Below are 23,053 nucleotides of genomic sequence, written 5' to 3'. Positions count from 1 at the left end.
TACACAACTTGCCCTAGAAAACCAAAAGAAATTTGTGGTCTAAACTCGTGAAGTAGTCTGGGTAAGATATTATTAAGACTCTCGTATACCACAAGGAATTCTACCCAACATCCTGTAATAACCTACATGGGAAAAGAATCTGAAAAAGAATGGATATATGTATATGTATAACTGAATCACTTTGCTGTACACTTGAAACTAACGTAACATTGTAAATCAACTATACTCCAACATAAAATAAAAATTAAATTTAAAAAAAGACTTTCTCGGGCTCCCCTGGTGGCGCAGTGGTTGAGAGTCCGCCTGCCGATGCAGGGGATGCAGGTTTGTGTCCCGGTCCGGGAGGATCCCACATGCCGCGGAGCGGCTGGGCCCGTGAGCCATGGCCACTGAGCCTGCGCGTCCGGAGCCTGTGCTCCGCAACGGGAGAGGCCACAACAGTGAGAGGCCCGCGTACCGCAAAAAAAAAAAAAAAAAAAAAAAAGACTTTCTCTATTAACTAACAAAATACAAGAGGCCCCATTTCTGTTTAGAACATTCCCCCAGAGCACAAATAGTATAACTTATTAGAACCATTTAACCAAGGCCTCTCACTCTGCAGTACCTGGCAATTTGTAACAAAGTTAAGCAAGGCTATAGCATGCTCTCCCTAAGTCCCAGAAGCAGTAATGTCCAGGCCTCCAGCTCTGGGGCGGACCTGTGCCCTTTTCTAGCAAAGTACATTAATGTCTTCAACGTACTTGCAAGAGGAGTACTGACAGGAATGTGAGGAGGGCTCTCTTCTGCTCAACAGGGGTAGCGGTATACATTCTCAGACCAAGGCTCTCTCTAGGGTTTCCCTTGCATCTAGAACCAACCAATCTTTCTGCCTTATGTGGGCCTTATAGCTCACTCTGTACTCTGTCAGGTTGTTTTATATTGTTATGCCTTTGCTCATGCTGCTCCTTCTGCCTGGGAGACCGTTTCCTCAGTTTAACAGCCTGACAAACATTGACCAATCTGTCATGATGCCTTCCTGGTTGAAGAAAGAGAACAGAAAAGAGCACTCTTACCTGTGTACAACCTTTGTACCTTCCAAGATTACTATTATTGTGCCTCAAACACCTTGTCGCACTTATCTATCTCCCTCTGCTAGACTGTAAGCTCCACGGAGCAGGGAGAGTATCTTATTTTTTCTGTATCCCTAATATATAGCTCAATATTAAGCATAGGGCAACCTCTTGTGAATGTCAGTTGAATGAATGAATAGTGTAGCTTCTCTGCTTGCAAATCAAAGTGCACAGTTTATAAGAACTTTAGATGATAAGCTGATAAGCCATCCCAGAAACTTATGCCAATGCTCAAAGCTCGGTACTCTGCTACCTATGTCTCTGCCCAGTTCTAAAATCCTGGTGAAAGAGAGATAAATTAGCATGCTTCAACTAAAACCATACGTTCTAGAAGGGTAGAAAACAGTGTTGCCATACCAAAAGGCCACTTTCTCCAGAATTCTGACCAGATTTAGTATAAAGAGCCAGAACACAGACATGTTGCATTATTGGAGATTCACACTCTATATGCCAAAAAGTGCTTTTGTAACTACTTTCATATGTAAAACAATGTTCAGAATAAGTGCTGGAGTCTCTCTGCACTCATAATTAAGACCACAAATTATGAAACTTAAATTATGCACAATTATGCACATTACAAAATCTTTCACAATTACACTCACATTATTTTACTAATGTAGCCATCAGAACCACAGGGTTCTGCTTCCTGGAGGCCCTGGATCAATACTTTCATAAAACTAGTACTCCTTCCCCACCACTCCCCAAGACTCCCTAAACGTTCATCATTCTCTGCCTTTGGTAAGACTAATGGTTGGTGGAAATAAAGAATTAAGAAACTAAGTTCAAATATTTTTCAGCATATGACATATGACAACTTTCCATATTAAAGCATATTCTATGGTGGGTAGTTTTTCCTCTAGTAACAGACTGATAACCTCATGGCAAGTGTTTTAGTGTACATGACACTCAAAAAAGTATGTGAGGGGCTTCCCTAGTGGCACAGTGGTTAAGAATCCACCTGCCAATGAAGGAGACACGGGTTCGAGCCCTGGTCCGGGAAGATCCCACATGCCGCGGAGCAACTAAGTCCGTGCACCACAACTACTGAGCCCAAGTGCCACAACTACGCTGTGCTCTAGAGCCCCACAAGCCACAACTACAGAGCCCAAGTGCCACAAATACTGAAGCCTGTGCACCTAGACCCCGTGCTCCGCAACAAGAGAAGCCACGACAACGAGAAGCCTGCGCACCACAGCGAAGAGTAGCCCCCACTCACCACAACTAGAGAAAGCCCACACATGGCAACTTAGACCCAATGGAGCCGTAAATAAATAAATAAATAAATTTATTAACAAAAAAAGTATGTGAGGACGAGAGCAGAGGTTCTGAGGGAGAATTCATTTCTACATATTCAAAAGGAACCTAGAATCCTAACAGAACAATGTGATGGCCAGTTTCTTAAAGTACCATTTAAATACGCAATATGGTTAAAACAATGGTATGGACTATACCCAACGACAGGGAGAGAAACTAGTTGTGGCACATCATCACCTCACCCGTATCCTGCCCCCAGTCAATAAAAGACGTAAGGGTAGTAGATTTTTTTGTCAGTGGCAATTAACAACTATCTCATGGCAAACTTAAAAAAACTATGAATGCATATGAGTATGTGCATGTAAACATATTATAATAGTAACAATGGCCAAGACTTCATGACTAGCACCTATTGGGTGCCAAGACTTTCATTTACACATCTCTTACTTCCACAGACTCAAGTGCACGTGTTTGGGGATTAAATGGCCACTGGGATGGTATTTACTTCTTTCTTTTTCTTTTAAAGGTCCAAAACATGTATTTGCTGTAGAGCAGTTAGTTAATAAACTTTAATTAAATATATCTGACATTTAGTAAGTTATCCATAACTTATCAGCTCCTTTGAAAAGCAAAGCTAGGTTGCTATAGTCATCACACTGAGGGCACATGTTAAAACCTCCTGGAAGGAAAACGTTTTGCTAACAGTGAATAGGATGCTAACACAGAAACAGAAATGAGATTTAGAGTCTCTCCACACTTTTGCCAAATGCATTCCAGGACTCTACTTTTACTATATTAAGAAAAATAGAAAAGTATTTGAATATTCTACTTTGCAACCACACACTTGTAAGAGCAAAAACATTTCAAGAAATGTCTAACAAATGTAGTCAAAAAAACTAAAGAAATATAAGGCCCAAAGTGCAAACAAAATCCTACTGCCAGTTTTGAATAATGCTTTGGAAGCTAAATGTTCTTCTTCCTTTCCCAGCAACTGCCCTCAAAAACTGGGGGTTTTTTTCCTTAAATTTTTAATTTTTTATACTATTTTAAAGGTTGCTTTCCATTTACAGTTATTACAAAATATTGGCTATGTTCCCCATGTTGTACAGTACATCCTTGAGCCTATCTTATACCCAACAGTTTATACCTCCCACTCTCCACCACTATCGTGTCCTTCCCCCTTTCCCCCCACCACTGGTAACCACTAATTTGTTCTCTGTAGACTCACTCTCTGTGAGTCTGCTTCTTATATTCACTAGTTTGTTTTATTTTTTAGATTCCATATAAGTGATATCATACAGTATTTCTCTTTGTCTGACTTATTTCACGTGGCATAATGCCCTCTAAGTCCATCCATGTTGCTGCATATGGCAAAATTTCGTTCTTTTCCATGGCTGAGTAGTATTCCATCGTGCATCTTCTTTATCAAAAACTCTAAATGAGGAACTTCCCTGGTGGTCCAGTGGCTAACACTCCATGCTTCCACTGCAGAGGGTGAGAGTTCAATCCCTGGTCGGGGAACTAAGATTCAACATGCCATGTGGCATGGCCAAAAAAAATTAAGTAAATAAATAGAAACAAAAATTTAAAAACTCTAAGTGATAAAGTTAATATCTGTTAAGCAACATTAAAATTATTTTTCCCTCTTTGTAGCTAAAAAGGAGGAGCTGCAGTTCAGGTAAGGAATTATGTCTGATTCACCTGTGTTCCCAGGGCTCAATGAATGTTGGCTACATAAATTATAATTTTAAATACAGAGATAAGAAAATGAACCACTGATATAACCTCTCAACCAGAAGGTGGAGAGACTGAAGACACCAAAGTTAAGCAGGGCAATGATTAGTGTGCTAATAATATTCCCAACTTTACTACCTCAGGGTAAGGCTTCTGAGAAGGGGCTACTAAGCATGGCCTCGGTAATTATCTTGGCATCTATTTATCTCCCAAAACGCATGAAAGAATATCTTCTTCTTTCACATTATAAGACTAACGTGACTATCCTTCCTTTTCTAATGATGACTTAATCTGTGTGCTCGCTTAGAGGCCATCCCTTCTCCTTTTCCTTCCCATCAAAACAACTGTAAAAAGACTCTCTTGGGGAAAAAGCTACAAATTTTGCAGGGACCCACTCATTACTAATTATTTTCGTTAGCCCAGGAATAGGATATTAGCACAGCAACTAGATGTAGGAGAAGGCTCAGCAGCTCATCTCACTGGTCGTACAGCATTTTCCAATTTCCAAAGGGCCCTTCCCTGATTGTTCTCCACTGAATGGAGGCGTTCCCTGGGGACTTCTCTACTTGGAATATAAACAGCACCAGCCACAGCCTCACCCAAGAATCTTCTCCTTCCTAATCTCCTTAAATTTGCTACGATTTGAAACTTATTTCAATGTCAAGGCATGTTAAGCATGTGTTGGGCACTGAGACAGAGGTTCTCTTATTCAATTCCTATAACAATCCTGTGGAGGTTGGTATTATCATCCCCTGTTGTACATATGAGGAAATTGAGGCTCACAGAGGTCAAGTGACTTGGCCAAGTGGCAGAGCAGGCTGCTGAGGTTCTGTAGCAAAGCAATGGATACAGTCAAGTTTTTATGAGCCATCTGGGCAGCACAGGACAAGTCCTCACCATACAGGCCAAGGATCTGCTCAGAGGCCATGGAAGCAACAGCAGGTTTTTTGTTCTTTCGTTTTTGTTTTTGTTTTTGTTTGGTTTCAACGGCTAAAAATCCTATACGAATTCTGATTGGCCCCAACGACAATCCACCAAGGCCCACAGTCAGTTGACTCCTGACCTTCCATGCTTCTCATCCTAATTAATGCAAGGTCCTTGGATCACAGTGTGAGCATCAAGACCCTGTTAGAGTTAGCAATGACCTTTACATCTATCAGGCTTTTCAAAATATGTAAAACAGCTGTGCATTGGGAACACCCCCCCCCCAAAACCCTCAACCTTGAAATATGAGTGGGTCCATTTTTCTTCATTATGGTGTTTTTAACCAAGTCTTTGAGACATGACTTTTTTATGTGACAAAAATAATTTGAGAAACAGCTTGTTTTTCAAATGCCCAAGCAAACCACTGAGGCATGCAAAAAGAAGATTCTTACAAATGGACTAATTTTCTTGGCTTAAAAAAACTCAGTAGCAGGGACACAGCAAGAAAAAAATGATCTGAAAAAATTTGGGGGGAAGGGAGAATGTTTGGCTTCCATACTTGTGCCTCCGATATCCTTTTCTTCTCCCACCTCATTGTATTAAGGATGCTAAATCAAACATGATTGCAGGGATGTTTGTGTGTGAAAATGACAAAAGTAATGGCCTAAAATCCCAACCTCATCTTGAACCCTGAAGACTTTTATGGCTTTTCCTTCAGAGGCCCTTCCCCTAAAGCACATTAAAGACCACATTGTTCAAAGGGTCATGGTAGGTTTCATACCCCATTTTAATACAATGCAAATGGTAACTGAACTTCCAAGTTTTGCTAGTAATATTTGTATCTCTCTGGAAAATACCCATTAAAAGAATTGATCTCTTCTGTAATGAAGAATTATAATGCATCAGAAAGGCAAAAACAATGCTATCAAGGAGGTTTGTGATGATTAAATTAAATTTTCTTTTTATATATCATTTCATTATATACATATACATCATATATACAGAAAAGGTGTATAGGTTAGAGATGTGTTAAAAATATCCAGATGATCTTGTGAAGTGTTGATGTATTCTCTCAAGCCTCAAAACTGTCCAGGAGACTGTGTCAGGTCTCAACTCAAGAAGCACAAAATAAATTAAACTTGGGGCTTATTTCAGATGCAGGTCTTTTTCCCCACTTATTCCATTTGTATATTTGCAAGTTGCATTATAGACCTCCAGTTAGCTTATGCATTTATTCCTGGAAGATTTTTAAACTGGAAGAAGTTCTTTGTGATTCCATTTTCCACAGCTATTACCATCAGTTGTCACCAATACTTTGGAGGTTTAGCAGAAGAGAAGCAGCAAAGACTCCATTACTCTTTCCATCTGCCATAAAGAATTTGCATCATAAAAATACCTACTGAATTACTGCCTTGGTCCTCTGAAAAAGGATACAGTAAAACAGGAATGTTACAGTTGGGCCTGGAAAAGGGGAATTCAAAAAATGAAAATCTGGGCTGGAGTAAAAGAAGAACAAACTTGGTAGCTTTTAAAATCATAACTTCATTGGCGGAATTTGTTCACTTTCCCAAGCTCAGGTATTTCTGTTTAACACCCATGTGATATGCATTAGGATGTGGCATATCACAACTTCAGTGCATTTTAAAATAAGACCTATAATTTTTGTAGATTTCTTGACTACAAATCTGGTTTAAACGATCTCAAAATAACACTAAGAGCATCGGTTTAGCTCAGCTGAAGTTTCAAGAACCAATACCAGCTGTTGAGGGAGGGATTTCACACGTGTTACTCAAATCCTAACCAAATTTTGTTTTTTTATTCCTTTAATGATGCCTCCAATACCAATAGAGTAAAACAAACGTTAGAGTAAAAAAGAAAAAAAGGAAGAGAAGAAAAAAGTAAAGAAAAAGAAAAAAAAAGACTACTCAAAGCTTTGAGGCACGTGACTAAGACCAAAATGATCACCCTCTCCAATTCAATACAGTATTAGCATGAGGACAAAAGGCATTTAAAAATCAATTTGGAGTTATTTCTAGTGGGGGTTGCCTGATCCCAGCAAGTTGAGGAATGAGAATATTCCCAACATTAAAAGGGCACTCAAGTATTTTTTTCTCTTTTAAACAGCAATCTTAGTTTCACAGGGAATTCATTCAGTGGCATTGTTTTGGTTTTAGGTGTCTGTCTTGCCAGGCAGGGGCCGTGCAAAAGGGCTACATCTATCTTGAAGTGTGCACAATGGCCTCTCTGCGGCTTGCTCTCTGTTATTGATCCTTACAGATGCTCCAAGGCCCTTCCCCCACCTTTCTCCAAATCCCAACCCCCCATTCTGAAAGATAGCTTAAGAAATAAGACTTCCTGCCTAGCGACTGGCAGGGCTGAAAGACCAGATTGTAAGACTCCACAGATCAGGCCTGCCACAGTGAAAGCTTGAATAGAGTTAACCCTCTGTGAACTAAAACAAAACATTTGTATGCCCAGCTGTGACAAAGGTTAATTTAAATGGACAAGGGCCCAATATCTAAAACCAGGCAACGCTTTTTTACAGTAGCATTTTCACTGATCTCTTTTGTAAGTAGTTTGATTTTGCTTTTTAAGCTTCCAAAGACCTCCTTCAGCTGGGATAATTCATTTTGCCTTATTAGAATTTTGTATGGATGATTCAGGTGAAATTTTAAAAATTCACTTCTTTGTATTATAAAAGTTCTCGTTTTAGTACCATAAGTTATTTTCTGCCATTGAACAGCTAAGAAAAACTGAAGTTTCAATATTTAATTAAGAACTAAGGGAGAACTTTCTGTTCAAACATTTTTTTCTCTTTCAGAACTGGTGGAATACCATTGTAAAGCATTTATACTCCAATAAAGATGTTAAAAAAAAACAAAAAACTGGTGGACTACGTATCACTAACAGATTGAAACTAGTTGAAAAAAGTCCAAATCCTCCAGAGCTATCCCCTCCAAACTCATCTAATTATTGCTCTGGTATCTCTGCTTACCCCTAAACTATTCCAATGGATCCAGAGCAAATCTTACTTCTTAAACTACTCCCTTCTGGAAAAGCTAGTATAAGCAGATTAGTTCAACAAAGAATTTCTGTGCCTATTGGGAGAAAGAGAGGAAGTTGTTCGAGATAAAAAATACCAGGTTGTGCATGTAATTGATAATTTCTATAAACTTTGTAGTTTCCACCAATTTATAATAAAAACCAATGAGGTAATTCTGGCATACAAGTGCTGGGGAAGAACATATAAGGGAGTATTACTATAAAGAAGAATGTTGCTGTGAGAGAGGGTCCCATTTCCCTAGCTTGCGCATACTCAGAGTAAGAATTAAACTGCAAAGCTGACTATGGCAGATGTTAGGCATGCTGCAAGGGGCTGGGAAGCTTTCCTAAGAAAGCGTTTCATAGATTAATGCCATTCCTAGAAATATACCAACTGTCTCAAAGAATCTGAAACTCTTCTGGCTATAACTGAGCAGTGCCTATGAGAAACCAAACTTTTGGCAAACTCTTAGACTCTATACTTTATAAACACAGCAAACAAATACAGCAAATCTTAAATACTTAGATTCATTTTGTAGCTGTTTCTTTAGCTGCCTATGTCTATTGAGGCCCAAATAATAAAGTTGTGGGGCACTGGGGTTTCTCACACAAGAGCTTATTCCAAGTATACAAATTCAACACTAACTATTTGCTATTAAATGAGAGAGAGAGAGAGAGAGAGAGAGAGAGAGAGAGAGAGAGAGAGAATATTTACCCATTTTAAAAACAATCCACTTAAAAAGAAATTAGCAATGGCTTAGTCTTATACCCAAAACCATAAAGTTCCTAAGTTCCCCCAAAGGGAATGAGGATGCCTTATCAAAGGGCTCATGACCCCAATACTATCTATAATTAACAGTACTAAATAAGGCTTCGACAGATGGTGAACTGGATTAGGGAATTTAAAATATAAACAAAGTCTGTCAAGAAGTAAACAGAATAATTTTTTAAACTGTAAATTTTACCGAAGGACTGTGATGTAAAATGAAGTTTAAGATTATTTTTTCAAGTCACTATAACATTTCAATCCATTTTTTCTTTCCTTTTTTTCTGCTCATTCTCTTAAAAACATCAACCACAATAACCAATTTACTATAGTTCTCCCTTGCTTTTCTCTATTTCAAAACATATATAGCTAGTTGCTATTTACATGAAAACTTGTTGGCTGAATTCCACCAAGACGCAAAAAAAGGATTGGACTGCCTCCCTCTTCCCTCAAGGCTACTATCTGCTCTAAACCTTCAAAGAAAATTTCTAAACCTTAGATTTGAGCCCAGACTGACACAGTCTGCTCCCTTACCTTCCCATGTCTCCATTTCATGCTTCTCGGAGTCTGTTGAGAAGTTCTATTGCAGCCATGAAGAAACAGAGATTACAAGACAAGTCCAGCTTGATGATCACCCTTCCGACACTTGGCCAATTTCTCTCTTAGCCCGTACTACAACAGTCATCCTCACAGGTCAGTTTACAAGCCAGTCATGTGATTAGAAAAGTTCAGGCGCTAAGGTCACAACGTGTATGGAGTTCGTTTATTTCCAAAGGTTATCTAAGTGGAACTGATAGACTCATTTTCTTTAGTTAACAATACTGCCTACCATGACTCTCTGAAAACTGTTATGGGAACATTTAATAGGAAATACTCCTCCCGTCTTTTTTTTAAAGCTGAGATCCTAAACTTAAAAGGCAGCATTTTAGAAGGACTTGGTTTTCATTTAATTTAAAAGAGTTCTACTATGTAGGATTTTTTCTCTCCTTTATTTCAAGAGCTATTTTATATTATATTCTTTTATAATCTGGATTAGAAAGTTTACAGTTAAAACCTTTGGCACAAGGAAAAGAAAAAACAAAGACTCCGTGTTATGCATGTGTTGGTGGGGTAGGAGTGGGATCCCCTGCTTTTTGTCATTATAATAAACAATGACAAGGCAAATTCTTCTGAGAAAATTAAAATGTGAAGCGGAGTTATTTGCAGTGTTCACTTTAACTCTGGCCCTTAATTTTCATGCTGTGGCTATACACACTAGTTTGAAATAATGTGGAGAAAGGGAACTAGGTCTGCAATATTCCTTTGGAAAGCAAAGGTTAGAATTTTCATCCCCCGCCCCCAGCCAAGAGCTTAAATCTTTAAAGTAAGCTTCTTGCTTCATTCCTTTAAAACTCCTAAGATCTTAAGCAATCATTATGCCATGCCTCCTGGATTTGTGAACCATACCAGTGCACGTCACCCTGGGTGTGTGAGTCTGTTCAAACACCACCACAGAGCTGCAGAGGCTGGCAAATCTGAGCCATATGCTAATGACACATGATGTCAAACATTCAGCTCTCCATTCAGATATCAGAACACAATATCAGGGCAAGTTCCACTGAGAAGGTGGGATGATCCAAAGAGAGACCAACTGCCAGGGATAAGTGTTTTTTAACTGTGCAAAGTGTTTCATCCTATGAAATCTCCTTTAATCTCTAGGCTAGCCTTGGGAATAATTTAAAGGTCAGGCACATCTTACAGCAGTAATTCATAAAAAAGGAGTGGGAGTGGAATCTGTCACTGGCAGCCATATAACTGAATGGCAAATATTGCTACCACTGTTACTAGAGGGCTTTCCCAACCAAAAGAGAGAGCATTAAGGTCATCTTACAAAGTATGGCCTAAAGGGAAAGTGACCAATGATTTCCAGGAGGAGAAAAGGCTATAATTTGTCTGCCTAAAAATAAATTTTCTGCCACTGGCATCACACACCTCACTCCAACACAAACACATCAACCAGCGTTCCCATCCTATTCCCACCCAGACAAGAGATTAATAAAGTGTAGTACGCCTCTTTGCTTTACTGCACCAAGCTTTGGAGGAAAATATAAAATGGGGAGCGGTCAAGGTCCAAGTATCAAGAATGAGGCAGCACTCTTGATTTTAAAGGGTAGGTCTTAGTAATAATCCTTGATGCACCCATAAGCCTGAGAACAAATCTTTAACATAGTTTAAGTCAGGTAAGTCTTGTCTTTGGATATAGAGTCATATTTCTTCAGTATCCAAAGTCCCACAGGTTTTTTGAGAGCCCTTTATAGGTTCTACTAGGAGGAAGGGGCAAAGCACATGAACATGCACCTCAGTGACCATGTGAATGCAAAAGACAAACTCTAAATCTAAACAGGGCTCCCAATAAGATTGTTAAAAACAACCGCAGTGAAGAAAAATCATTTAAAAAAATTAAAAGGATTCATGGAATTTATGAGTGGGAAGGGGAGAAAAGAAGGTAAAAAAGCAACATTTTCTACTTGCTAATACTAGTTTTGTAATGTAGAAAAAAGTAGATGAACAAAATTCTACATCCAACCAACACCTGCAACATTTGCATACTGAATATCTAATAGAATTCTAAAGTTAAGTCCAAATTATGAATGGCAGAACCTTAGTTAACCTTGCAAGAAACTGGTTCCACTTTCATTTTAAAGATGGGGAAACTGAGGCCCAAAGAAAGGAAAAAGCAAGAGTCATCAGACCAACTGAGAGAAGAAATCCAAATATCCTAGTCCCTCATCTCCTCCATTATGCCACATATCTTGGACAGGAAACAACAAAGCCTCTTTCTAGATGTTACTATTCAACATCATTTCCATGTTTGTTTATTCAAATGGCAACTTTCAAAGAAGACTGCAGATTTTGAAGCTGAAGGGGGTAATTAAGATGTATTATGTTTAGTCCTTCAAAGTAAAACAAAAGATAGCGATTCCAGTGGCTACACAATCACTGGAATCATTTCAGCCTTATTTGCCTGTAAGAAGTTTCAATGATAGTCTAATGCAAAGGGAAAGCCATGTGACCACTGATGGAGAGGGACTAGTTAGAAAATCTATCCATTTCAGAAAAACAGAATTATGCGGAAAATATTTAAAATTCCTTTTTAACCTTGCAACCCACAAAAACCAAAAGCCCAAGGTCTCTTGTTTTCATCTGTCAGATCCTTGATGCATACATTCCTTATGGCAAGGACAGGAGTTTAATTCAACTACACAGGAATAATGAAACACAGCCAAATGAAGTCCACACTACCTGGGACTAACAAGCAAAGCTCCTGAGTTCAGAAAAAGAACAGGAGCAACAAAGAACATACTTAGGTATGATTTCCAGTTTTGCCATCTATTTCTGGAGTTGGAAAGGGCAGTCCATACTTCAAGAAAAAAAAAACAAAAAATAACTCAGAGCTACAAACTAAAAATATTTTAGAAACTAGGGTTTTTCATCCAATTCTACAAACATTCACTGAGTGTCTCCTATGAGTTAGGCACTATGCTGACTGCAGTGACAGAAATGAATATTACGTGATCCTCACCTTAGAGGTACTCACCATCTGCTGACCGCTCTCCAGCCTCATTTCCCCCCACTCCACATTAACCCACTTGTACTGCAAACAACTAAACAGATAAATGACAACATGATGTTATTATGAGTTAAGGAAACAGATGAAGGAAAATTCATTAGATTGGAGTGGCATGCCACAAAAAGGGAGCTGAACCTTGGTGTTCAACATGTAAACAGGTAGGAAAGGTATTTCAGGACTTGAAGGAATAAGGATCACAAAAGACTTTTTAATGCCTATGATAGAAAGTCAGGAATTAAACCTGTATGCAGAAGAGTAACACGATTGGCAATGGAAAAAAAGACTCCAGGGTGTGATTTTAAGAATACCCTTATAGGGACTTCCCTGGTGGTCCAGTGGTAAAGAATCTACCTTACAACGCAGGGGACGCTGGTTTGATCAGGGAACTAAGATCCCACATGCCGCGGGGCAACTAAGCCCGCACACCACAACTACTGAGCACGCGCGCCTCAACTAGAGAGCCCATGTGCAGCCAACTACAGAGCCCACGCACTCTGGACCCTGCGCGCCACAACTACAGAGCCCATACAGAGCCCATGTGGAGTCTGCATGCCACAACTAGAGAGAAGCCCGCGCGCTGCAATGAAGAGCTCGTGCACCGCAACTAAGACCCGACGCAGCCAAAAATAAATTAAAAAAAAAAAAAAAAAAAAAAAAGAATAACCTTATATATAACAACCAGATGCAAAGTATGTACCTTGCTTGGACTGTGATTTGAACAAATCAACTGTAAAAAGACATTTTTGAGACAATCAAGTAAATTTAAATATGAGTAGGGTATTTAAGACCTGGAAAGAGTGAACCCTCCTTTAAAAAATCTCCATAACTCTCCAGTCAAGATCTTGTACATGGATTTTTAAAGTATCAGATTATAGTATGAATAAATCAGCCCCTTTTGAATGAAGAGAAAAAGAAAAGAAACAGACATACAACGTATAAATATAAACACAGACAACTATTCTGTCTCCTGAGAAGTCTGAATGAGTTGGGACTTATTCATCCCATATGGCACCCTTACCTGTCTACCTTCTTCACAATTAAGTCCAGAGATGAATGCAAATAAAATATTGCAGCTCTGAATATATCAATAGCTCAAAGTGCTGTTAAGCAACGTGCAAATGAAGTAAAAAAGATCACAGCACTAAAAAGGAAGACTTGGGGGCAGGACAAATGGACAGAGAGCCTTCCTCCTTTGGTGCCCCTAAAAAGGAAGACCACTTGAAACTCAGTAGTTTCTGGATAGACTCTGGCCTAGGCCCTGACTTCTCACTGTTGTTTCATTTGTCTACCCATCTATTTGCCTGACTGAGAGGAAAAAAAAAGATGACACAGGAAGAGGTTTCTGCCTACAAGTAACTCACTGCTGTATAACTGAGGATTCTGGACAAAGGTGTACAAGATAAAAACTCCCAATAATTGTGGCATGATCTGTGTCTAGTCAATGGCTCTCAGGCACCTATAGTATAAAGGTCCACAATCCCAATTCCCTTTACAATCCAGCCCCTGCTGATCTCTCCAGCTTCATTTACCACTATTCCCTATAAATACCCATCACTCCTGCCATACTGACTCACCTGTAGTGCAAATGTGCTAAGCTAAAACATCTACCTGGAATGACTCTTCTCACTACTTCCTTATAGCTTCCACTAGCACTTACTCATCTTTCTGGACTCAATTTAAATATCACCTCCACTGTGAGGTATTCTAAGACTCCATCCTCCCAGGCATCAAATCAGACAAAGTCAAATCACACCCTTCTTCCATGCTGCCTGGATCCCTAAAATACATCATGATAACTCAAACCACCTACTGTTCTTATTTTACAGTTCTGCCTTCCTTATTAGTCTGAATATAACCCCAAAGAGTCAAGCTTTGGTAATTTCAGAGCACAGCCTTGGGTTTAGCATATATCGTACAGCAGGCATTCATAATATGCTAAAGCAATTAGAAGGCTTTCGGTATATGTGTTGTGTAGGTGAGTGGGTGGTATGCATTTTTTTTTTTTTAATTAAACTTAATGGTGGGACTTCCCTGGTGACGCAGTGGTTAAGAATCCGCCTGCCAATGCAGGGGACAATGGTTCGAGCCCTGGTCCGGGAAGATCCCGCATGCCGCAGAGCAATTAAGCCCGTGTGCCACAACTGCGCTCTAGGGCCTGTGAGCCCCAACTACTGAGCCCATGTGCCACAACTACTGAAGCCCCGCGCCTGGAGCCAGTTCTCTGCAACAGAGAAGCCACTGCAATGAGAAGCCCACGCACCGCAACAAAGAGTAGCCCCCGCTCACTGCAACTAGAGAAAGCCTGCGCGCAGCAATGAAGACCCAATGCAGCCCAAAATAAATAAATAAATTTATTAAAAATAATAATAAATAATAAACTTAATGGTGCATTCATAGTCTATTTTCACATTTTCCAACTCTTCCATCTTACTTCAGAGGAGGTTTTTTTTCCCTAGACAAACTCCATTTCAGAGTCCCTGTGTGTCAGGCCCTTTGTTTTTTTTTATATATATATATATATATATATATATATATTCTTCTCATTTGTAAACCTACCTGACACTGAATCTTCCAATAATGAAGACCCAGCACTGGTAATAAAAGATTTCTGGCCAATATGTTCTATTTACTGAGTTCCTGTATTAGTATGGAATCATACGTTGCTGATGATGCTTTGATTAACATATATAATATATACATATATCTGCCACTAGACTCCAAGCTATATGAAGGCAGGGACTGTGCCCCCTATTCTTGTTCACCATTGTATCCCCAGTGCCTGACACAAAGCATGTGCTCAATGAATATTTGTTGACTAGAGGAAGAAAGGAAAGGAGTTGCTTCAGAGAGCAGGAACATGGGGGAGGGAAAGAAAATCCTTTAGGAATACAAATACTCACAAAAAGATTGCCCTAAGCCATTCCTGCAAAGCCAAAACCAGTTCACCCGGCCTCAATTCCAACTACAGTAAATCCTACCCATACACAGAGCTCTCCTCTAACTGAGGGACTGGGTGTAATAAATCGGAAAACTAACAGGACCAGTTGTAAACCGGCCTAGTGGCAAACCTACCTACAAACCAATTCTGTCCTTCCTACTCTACTAGAGATTGAACCTGACTGTCTGAAAATAAGCACAAAGAAAAGAGAAAGCAACAGGGGCTTAATAATCTTACTTTGGGGGTACAGCCTGGCTTCAGCTGGCAAAGGGACTGATTTTTATCAAACAAGATATAACATACATAATCATATGAGTCAACTACACATAGCAACTGAGCCCTATCCTGGGTCCTGGAGTCATGGATTGCTCCCGTGAGCTTCACATCTTGATATCCAACTGCCTCCTGGGCATCTCCACCAAGATGCATCTATCATAAGCACTCCAGACATGTCCGCCCTTTAAAACCTGCTCCTCTTTCTCAGCTGTTTCAGTGGATAGCCTCAACCACCCAAGCCAAAAGCCTGGGACTCTCCTTAACTCCTTTCTCCCCTTTAACCCACCTACATTCAAAACCTATCAACATTCCTATCTTTCCTATCTCCTCAAAAGCTGCTGAATCAGCAGCTCTCTAACCACAGATGAGACAATTTGAATATCCTTTTAAAAAAATAATTACAATTAACTGAAACACAAATGGTTAAATCCATGAGTTAATAATGACTCTAAAAAATCTGTCACCATTGAACGATGCTAGGGAACTAACACAGCATATCGGAAATTATTTTTTTATTTTATTTTATTTATTTATTTATTTATTTTTTGCGGTACGCGGGCCTCTCACTGCTGTGGCCTCTCCCGTTGCGGAGCACAGGCTCCGGACGTGCAGGCCCAGTGGCCATGGCTCACGGGCCCAGCTGCTCCGCGGCACGTGGGATCCTCCCAGACCAGGGCACGAACCCGCGTCCCCTGCATTGGCAGGCAGACTCCCAACCACTGCGCCACCAGGGAAGCCCTGGAAATTATTAAATGCTAAAAAGGGAAAGAATCAAGTATTTACCCTGCCTTTTCTAAATGAAATACAGAACAGGGTAATCAACAGCAGTGGAAAATTTTCTCTTTATAGAAACATTCCAGCCAATAAGTGAACAAGAAATACTGGAATTAGAATGCTACTATAATGGCTCCTAGTTACTGATCATCAAAGGCTACTAACATAACAAAAAGAGAAAACAAGATGGTATATATCTTCTGATGGAAGAACTCAACATCCCCATAAAGAATTCTTGTCCAGAAAGTTGAATCTGAAGGTGATCATGCCTGCCTCCAGATCCAACTACTAAAATAAAAGAGCTACAGAGTTCACAAAACACATTCATCTACATCGGAAGGATGTAATCGGCAAAATCTGGGCTGTGGTAAATTCAACAAGACAAATCACCCAATCTCTTAAATGAGAAGGGAAAAAGAGATGGAGGAGAAATCTATAGATTAAAAAAAAAAAAACCTTCTAGAGATACATACTGGAATATTTATGGATGAAATGATACCTGCAATTTGCTTCAAATAACATGGGGGGTGGGGGAGGTAAAGATATGGGTGGGATAGGATTAGCCACTGGATGATGATTATTGTTGAGGCTGTGTACGTGGGTTCATTGTACCACTTTACGTATTTCTATGTACGCATAAAATCTAATAATATAAAGTAAAACAAACAAATCTTCCTCAAACCATAGATTTATTTTCATCTCCACTATCCTATTCTTGGCCACCATTATCTCTCATCTGGCTTATTTCAAGAGCCTCCTTATAGGTCTCTCTTGTTAGCTCCTATTTTTTTCCACCTTTCTACCTTCCCCCCTCCCAAATCCATTCTCCACTCTGGCTGCTTTCTAAAACTCATATAAAACCATATACTCCCATTTAAAATTTGTCAATTCTTTCAGAATAAAGCACCCTCCCAAGCTTACAAGAGCCTTCCTGATCAAGCCTCTTGTCAACCTCTCCATTTTCCCTTCTCATATTCCCAGTGCTGTCAACAAACTGTGCTATTTACAGTTTCCCAAATGTGCCTTTGCATGTACTGTTCCTTCTGCCTGGCTAGTTTCCATGAATTATTTAATTCTCAGCTAACTCAGACATTATATCTTCCAAGAAATCTCCAATTCTTACCTGCCCTAAGGGTTCCAATCCTATGAATTTCTACAGTTCCATCCCGTTGGATGCCTGCCTGCCCATGGGTCTGTGAGTATTCCAAGAATAGGGACGTGATCTGATTCATCTTTGTATTCCTGGCACCTACCATAGAACCTAGCACAAAATGGGTACACTAGTCCCCCTAGGTATCGACAGGGGATTGGTTCCAGGACCTCCATGGATACCAAAATCCACAGATGCTCAAGTCCCTCACATAAAATGGCACAGTATTTGCATATAACCTATGTACATCCTCTTGTATACTTCAAATCATCTCTAGATTACTTATAATACCAAATACAATGTAAATGTTATGTAAATAGTTCCTGGTATGCAGCAAATTCAAGTTTTGTTTTTTGGAACTTTCTGGAATTTTTTAAAAATTTTAATATTTTGGGTGATTGGTTGAATCCACAGATGTGGACTCTGCAAATATAGAGGGCCCACTGTACTTGATTCATGTTTGATGAATCCATAATTCTAAAGAAACAGCTAACTAAAATAAGAGGCAGCCTGGAATTAAGATGGTTTTACAGGTATATACTTGTCTCTAAACTCATCAAGTTTTATACATTAAATAGGTACAGTTTTTTTTGTTTTTTTGTGGTACACGGGCCTCTCACTGACGTGGCCTCTCCCGTTGCAGAGCACAGGCTCCAGATGCATAGGCTTAGCGGCCATGGCTCACAGGCCCATCCGCTCCGCGGCATGTGGGATCCTCCTCGACCAGGGCACGAACCCGTGTCCCCTGCAACCGCAGGCGGACTCGCAACCACTGCGCCACCAGGGAAGCCCAGGTACAGTTTTTTTGTATGTCAGTCATATCTCAATAAAGTGATTTTTTAAAAAGATCATTCTCCCTTCTTCAGTCCAGAATTAGAGACAAAGAATTAAGCATTCTGAGAAGGTCAACACTGAGCAATTCCTGTTCTATGCCAAGCTAGAGGTGACTGCATCGAGACAAATGAGTGAAGATTCTGTCCTTGAGGAGCTCAAGCCAGTGGGAAAGAATGATATATATGTCTTAGAAGAGGGGCAAAATATAAGGTGTGCTCAGAAGAGACGTGCATGTTTTAGCTGGGGTGGAAGCAGCTTATCACTGTGTTCTTGGTGCCTAGTATATATTTGATTATTTGATGAACTGAACTGAAAGTCTGGAAGGGCTTCCTGGAAAGAGTGATAGCTGAGGTGTGCAGCTGTATTATTCAGCTAATTCTATCACAGAGACTTTTGCTTTTTGATAAGATTTCCAAATAAAGCTAAACAAGGAATTAAAACCAGATGTCAGGTAAAAAAGGAAGAATTTCCATTTGGTGAACTGGATCACTTCTCTCTCCTGCCCCCCTCTCAGAGTCCATCCAGATTCCAAGGAGTCGACCTTCATTTGGAGCAAAAGTAGTGAATTATGCAGAGCCTCCATTGACCTCACCCTGGACTCAGCTGTATGAGGACAAACCAGTACAGAAAGCAGAGAAAGAACCACTCCCAGGCCTGAAGAGACACCGAAGACTTCCAGGAAATGCTTTCCTGGGATTTGCCAAGCATCTTCTCTTGGTAATGCTGCTTGGACCAAAACACTACCATCTCTGCAGGACTTAAATGGCACTCCAGTCAAAGGGAATAGTATCAGGGCTGTGGGTAGAGGCAGTCGTATCTGAACACTATGCATTAGTAAACTCCTCTTTTCTGAGTTACTTAACTGGGTTAGCAGATGGATCAGTTTCAAATCACATCAATGTAAGAATTTGCCTGCCAAGAAATCATATCCTTAGAAATTACCCAATTCCAATGATAATGCTTGTCCTATAGAGAAAGTGAGCTCCGTCATGTATCCTTTCAGTGTTAATGCAAAGAAGTAGTTTAGGTGATTTTTTCTTTTTTAGCATCTTCCATCACACACTCATTATATAAACTGGTACAACATTTTGAGAGATCACTTTCAGCATTATGTATCAAAACCAAGCCTATCCTTTAAAATGCACATATCATTTTTTAACCTAGTAATTCCACTTCTAGAAAAGTATCCTACAGATATACTTGTGCAGGAATGAGAAAGTATTCACTGTAGTACTGTATATAATAGCTAAATAAATAACAAAACAAATTTTGCAATCTAATAAAACTATAAGATATATGTAACTATTATAAAAATAAGGTAAGTCTTTAATGTATTGGCATGTAAAGAAGTCCATAACATGCTGTGAATGAAAAGAGATTGGTTTGATGCCTTTTATGAAAACTTAAGTACATTTAAAAGTACATAAAAGTTGCAAATGGATCTTGACTCTGGCCAAGATGGAGTAATGGGAACCAGATTTGGCCTCCTGACTAGAGAAGACTGGAACTGGACAAAGTATATAAAATAATGATTTTCATGTATTGATTTTAGGCAGCAAAGGACAGTGATTCCTGGAAACAAGGAAAGCCCTGTGAATATCCCACCTAACTGCCCAGAGAGTTTCCAGGAGGGAGCATAGGGAGAGCTCAGGTAGAGCCGAACAAGTCTTCTCGAGCTGAGGATTTGGGGTTGGGAGTGCAGGAGGCTAGGGTGGCTGACATTAACAGGGCAGAGGGCTGGAAAAGAGAGCACCACAAGGAGAGAGCATGACTGAGATGTGCAAAGGGTTCTCCTGAGTCTTCAGCTGAGGATGGATGACTGTACACGTATGAGGAAACTACCCAAGGCTAGGGAAAGAACCACCCAAAAGGAATAGGGGAAATTATTTTCAGGGCTCACAAGAGCCAGGACTAGCTCTTGTTCTCACCAGCCAGAGTGAAAAATGTTCAAGATTAGAGAATATATTTCCTGAAATCCTGATTAGTATTCATATATCCCTGACAACTGGCCTTCAGGTATTCCCCTAAAAGCACTGATTGTTTTCTCAAGTTACCTATTGCTGTATTCAATTCATACAGGATAGAATCTAAGACAGGTTGTGATGGTTGGTTTGTGGGATGAGATACGGATTATAAAGTCAAGAGGAGCCAGGGCTTCCCTGGAGGTGCAGTGGTTAAGAATCCGCCTGCCAATGCAGGGGACACGGGTTCAAGCCCTGGTCCGTGAAGACCCCACATGCCGCGAAGCAACTAAGCCCATGAGCCACAACTACTAAGCCTGTGCTCTAGAGCCCACAAGCCACAAATACTGAGCCCGTGTGCCACAACTACTGAAGCCCACACGCCTAGAGCCCATGCTCCGCAACAATAGAAGCCACCATGAGAAGCCTGCGCACCGCAAGGAAGAGTAGTCCCCCCACGCCACAACTAGAGAAAGCCCGCACACAGCAACAAAGACCCAATGCAGCCAAAAATAAATTAATTAATTTTTAAAAAAAAGGAGCCAAAGAGATAAATCCAACAGCTGGAGAGAGCAGATTCTAAAAATAAACTTTGCCTCAGGCTCATCTTGACTCTGACAAAATCCACCACTATAAGCAGAATTCCCCTTTGCAAATTAGCACAAAAATGACTGTAAAGATAACAATATCATAATCCCTCTTAAATGAAGTGGTCACCGCAATGAAATTCTCCTTTTCTTCTTGGATATTTTTCAAGCCTCTACAACTCTGCCCAAAGCCAACCTTCCCATTCACCATGTCTTCTTTGCAAGAGACACCCAAATGCATTAAAGCAATCCTTTTGAGCATATTCCTGGAAAACAACTCTGTACAATCTTACTTGACCTTTTGGTACTAATGAAATAATTATTAATTTAAAGTCTGATATTGCCCTTTTAATGGTGTTTTCTCAGTCTTGGTGAAGTTCACCTTTCACACAAATAAGATACTTGAATTCCATTGAACATCTCTGTTCAGATCAAGTTATTACAAAGTTGGGAAACTTAGATCCTTTATCATATAACATTGAGAATTCTCAGATAAATGCAGTGTAAAAAGAATTTGAGGGCTTCCCTGGTGGCACAGTGGTTGAGAGTCTGCCTGCCAATGCAGGGGACACGGGTTCGGATAACCTTCCAGGCTAAGACACTGCAGTGACATTATTTTAATGACCTACTAAAAAGAGAAATTAAACAAAAAGAAAATGGGTAGGGTACTTTTTACAGTAAGCACTTCACTATAAGAGTCACAGTGGTATGAAAATCAACACTCAGGGACTTCCCTGGCAGTCCAGTGGTTAAGACTTCACCTTCCAATGCAGGGGGTACAGGTTTGATCCTTGATCAGGGAGCTAAGCTCCCACATGCCTCCCAGCCAAAAAATCAAAACAAAAAACAGAAGCAATATTGTAACAAATCAATAAAGACTTTTAAAAAAATGGCCCACATTAAAAAAAAAAATCTTTAAAAAAAAAAAAAGAAAGAAAATCAACACTCAGCAAAAGGAAAATGCATGATAGACCTCAGAGAGGCAGTTGGTGACAGGCATATAGTTGGGGTTCTGGAATGGGAGCCAGGTACAGAACTGGAGGTGAAATCCTGGTCTGTTAAAGACTCACCCAGCTCCTTTAAAATTCTAAATGTATATATGGAGAATTCTACAAAGGCCTGACACTGCAAACTGTAAAAGTTTATCAGGCAAGCAGCAACACAATATTTATTCCAACTTCAGGAAAGCACTATTTCATTAACTTCTAGTTATCCCAAACTTCCAACTCTCTCTGACCTCCCACAAAGCACCTAAGAAACATTTGTGAGACATATTGGGTTTTTTTGTTTGTTTATTTCAGAAGGATGCAAAACTCTGCATGCAGATGCTGAGCCACAAATCTTTTTTAAAGAGATGAACAACAGAAGAATGATTATACTTTAACAGTCAAATGTTCTTGGAATTTAGATAACTAAAAAGAGCCGTAGCTACAATAATTGGAGCCAGAAAAATCTCCGCCACTTAATACTTATATAATCTTAATTTCTTCCCCCATAAAATGGGGATAATTATACCTGTCCTAACTGAAAAGTGTCCTAACTGAAAAGTGTTGAGGAACCAATTAGAACGTGTGTGGAAACATTTTATAAACAGAAGTGTCAAAGAGTTATTATTTTTAGTAAAAATAACATGTACTGTTTAAAAAAGATAGTTAAGAAAAGGACAAATACACCTGAAGCAGAAGGGAGAAGAGAACAGCACCCTGGTCCCAAGTCTACAATCCCAAAGTAATCATTACCAAAAGGGCATACTGATTTCATTTTTATTATCTTTCTGAATTAAAAATTCATTATTTTTCCTTTGGCAGTAAAATGTGTTGACAGCTCATGAAACAGGAATTTCATGTGCTATAAAAGAACTAATCACATATACAAAAAATGAACTGGAAAATCATTAGAATAAAAAATGAGAATAACGTATTTCTTTACTATTGGGGGGAGGGAAAGTCTACATAACATAAAACCCAGACATCATTAAGGAAAAGACGATTGTATTTGCATTTACATAAATGTCTAACTTCTGAAAGGCAAAGACACCCAAACACACACACACACACACACACACACACACACACACACACACACACACACACA

At 39.7% G+C, this 23,053-nt stretch overlaps 1 protein-coding gene across 4 annotated transcripts in view; it reads right to left on the bottom strand.

Annotated features, from left to right (window-relative positions):
- Nucleotides 1-23,053, bottom strand: part of NR6A1 (nuclear receptor subfamily 6 group A member 1) — a 212,163-nt gene that overhangs the window by 57,274 nt on the left and 131,836 nt on the right. The window contains exon 1 of one of the 4 annotated variants that reach the window (XM_028493527.2): nt 9,364-9,631. The exons of the other annotated variants lie outside the window; for them this stretch is intronic. Coding sequence (XP_028349328.1) covers nt 9,364-9,379 — 16 coding nt within the window. The 5' untranslated portion in view covers nt 9,380-9,631. Of the gene's footprint in view, nt 1-9,363; nt 9,632-23,053 lie in introns of those variants that run through there. 4 annotated transcript variants of the gene reach the window in all.

The sequence above is a fragment of the Physeter macrocephalus genome, chromosome 9, assembly GCF_002837175.3.
Source record: "Physeter macrocephalus isolate SW-GA chromosome 9, ASM283717v5, whole genome shotgun sequence".
Lineage (NCBI taxonomy): Eukaryota > Metazoa > Chordata > Mammalia > Artiodactyla > Physeteridae > Physeter > Physeter macrocephalus.
The sequence above is the reverse complement of the archived record's forward strand: the minus strand, read 5'-3'. Positions and strand labels throughout refer to the sequence as shown.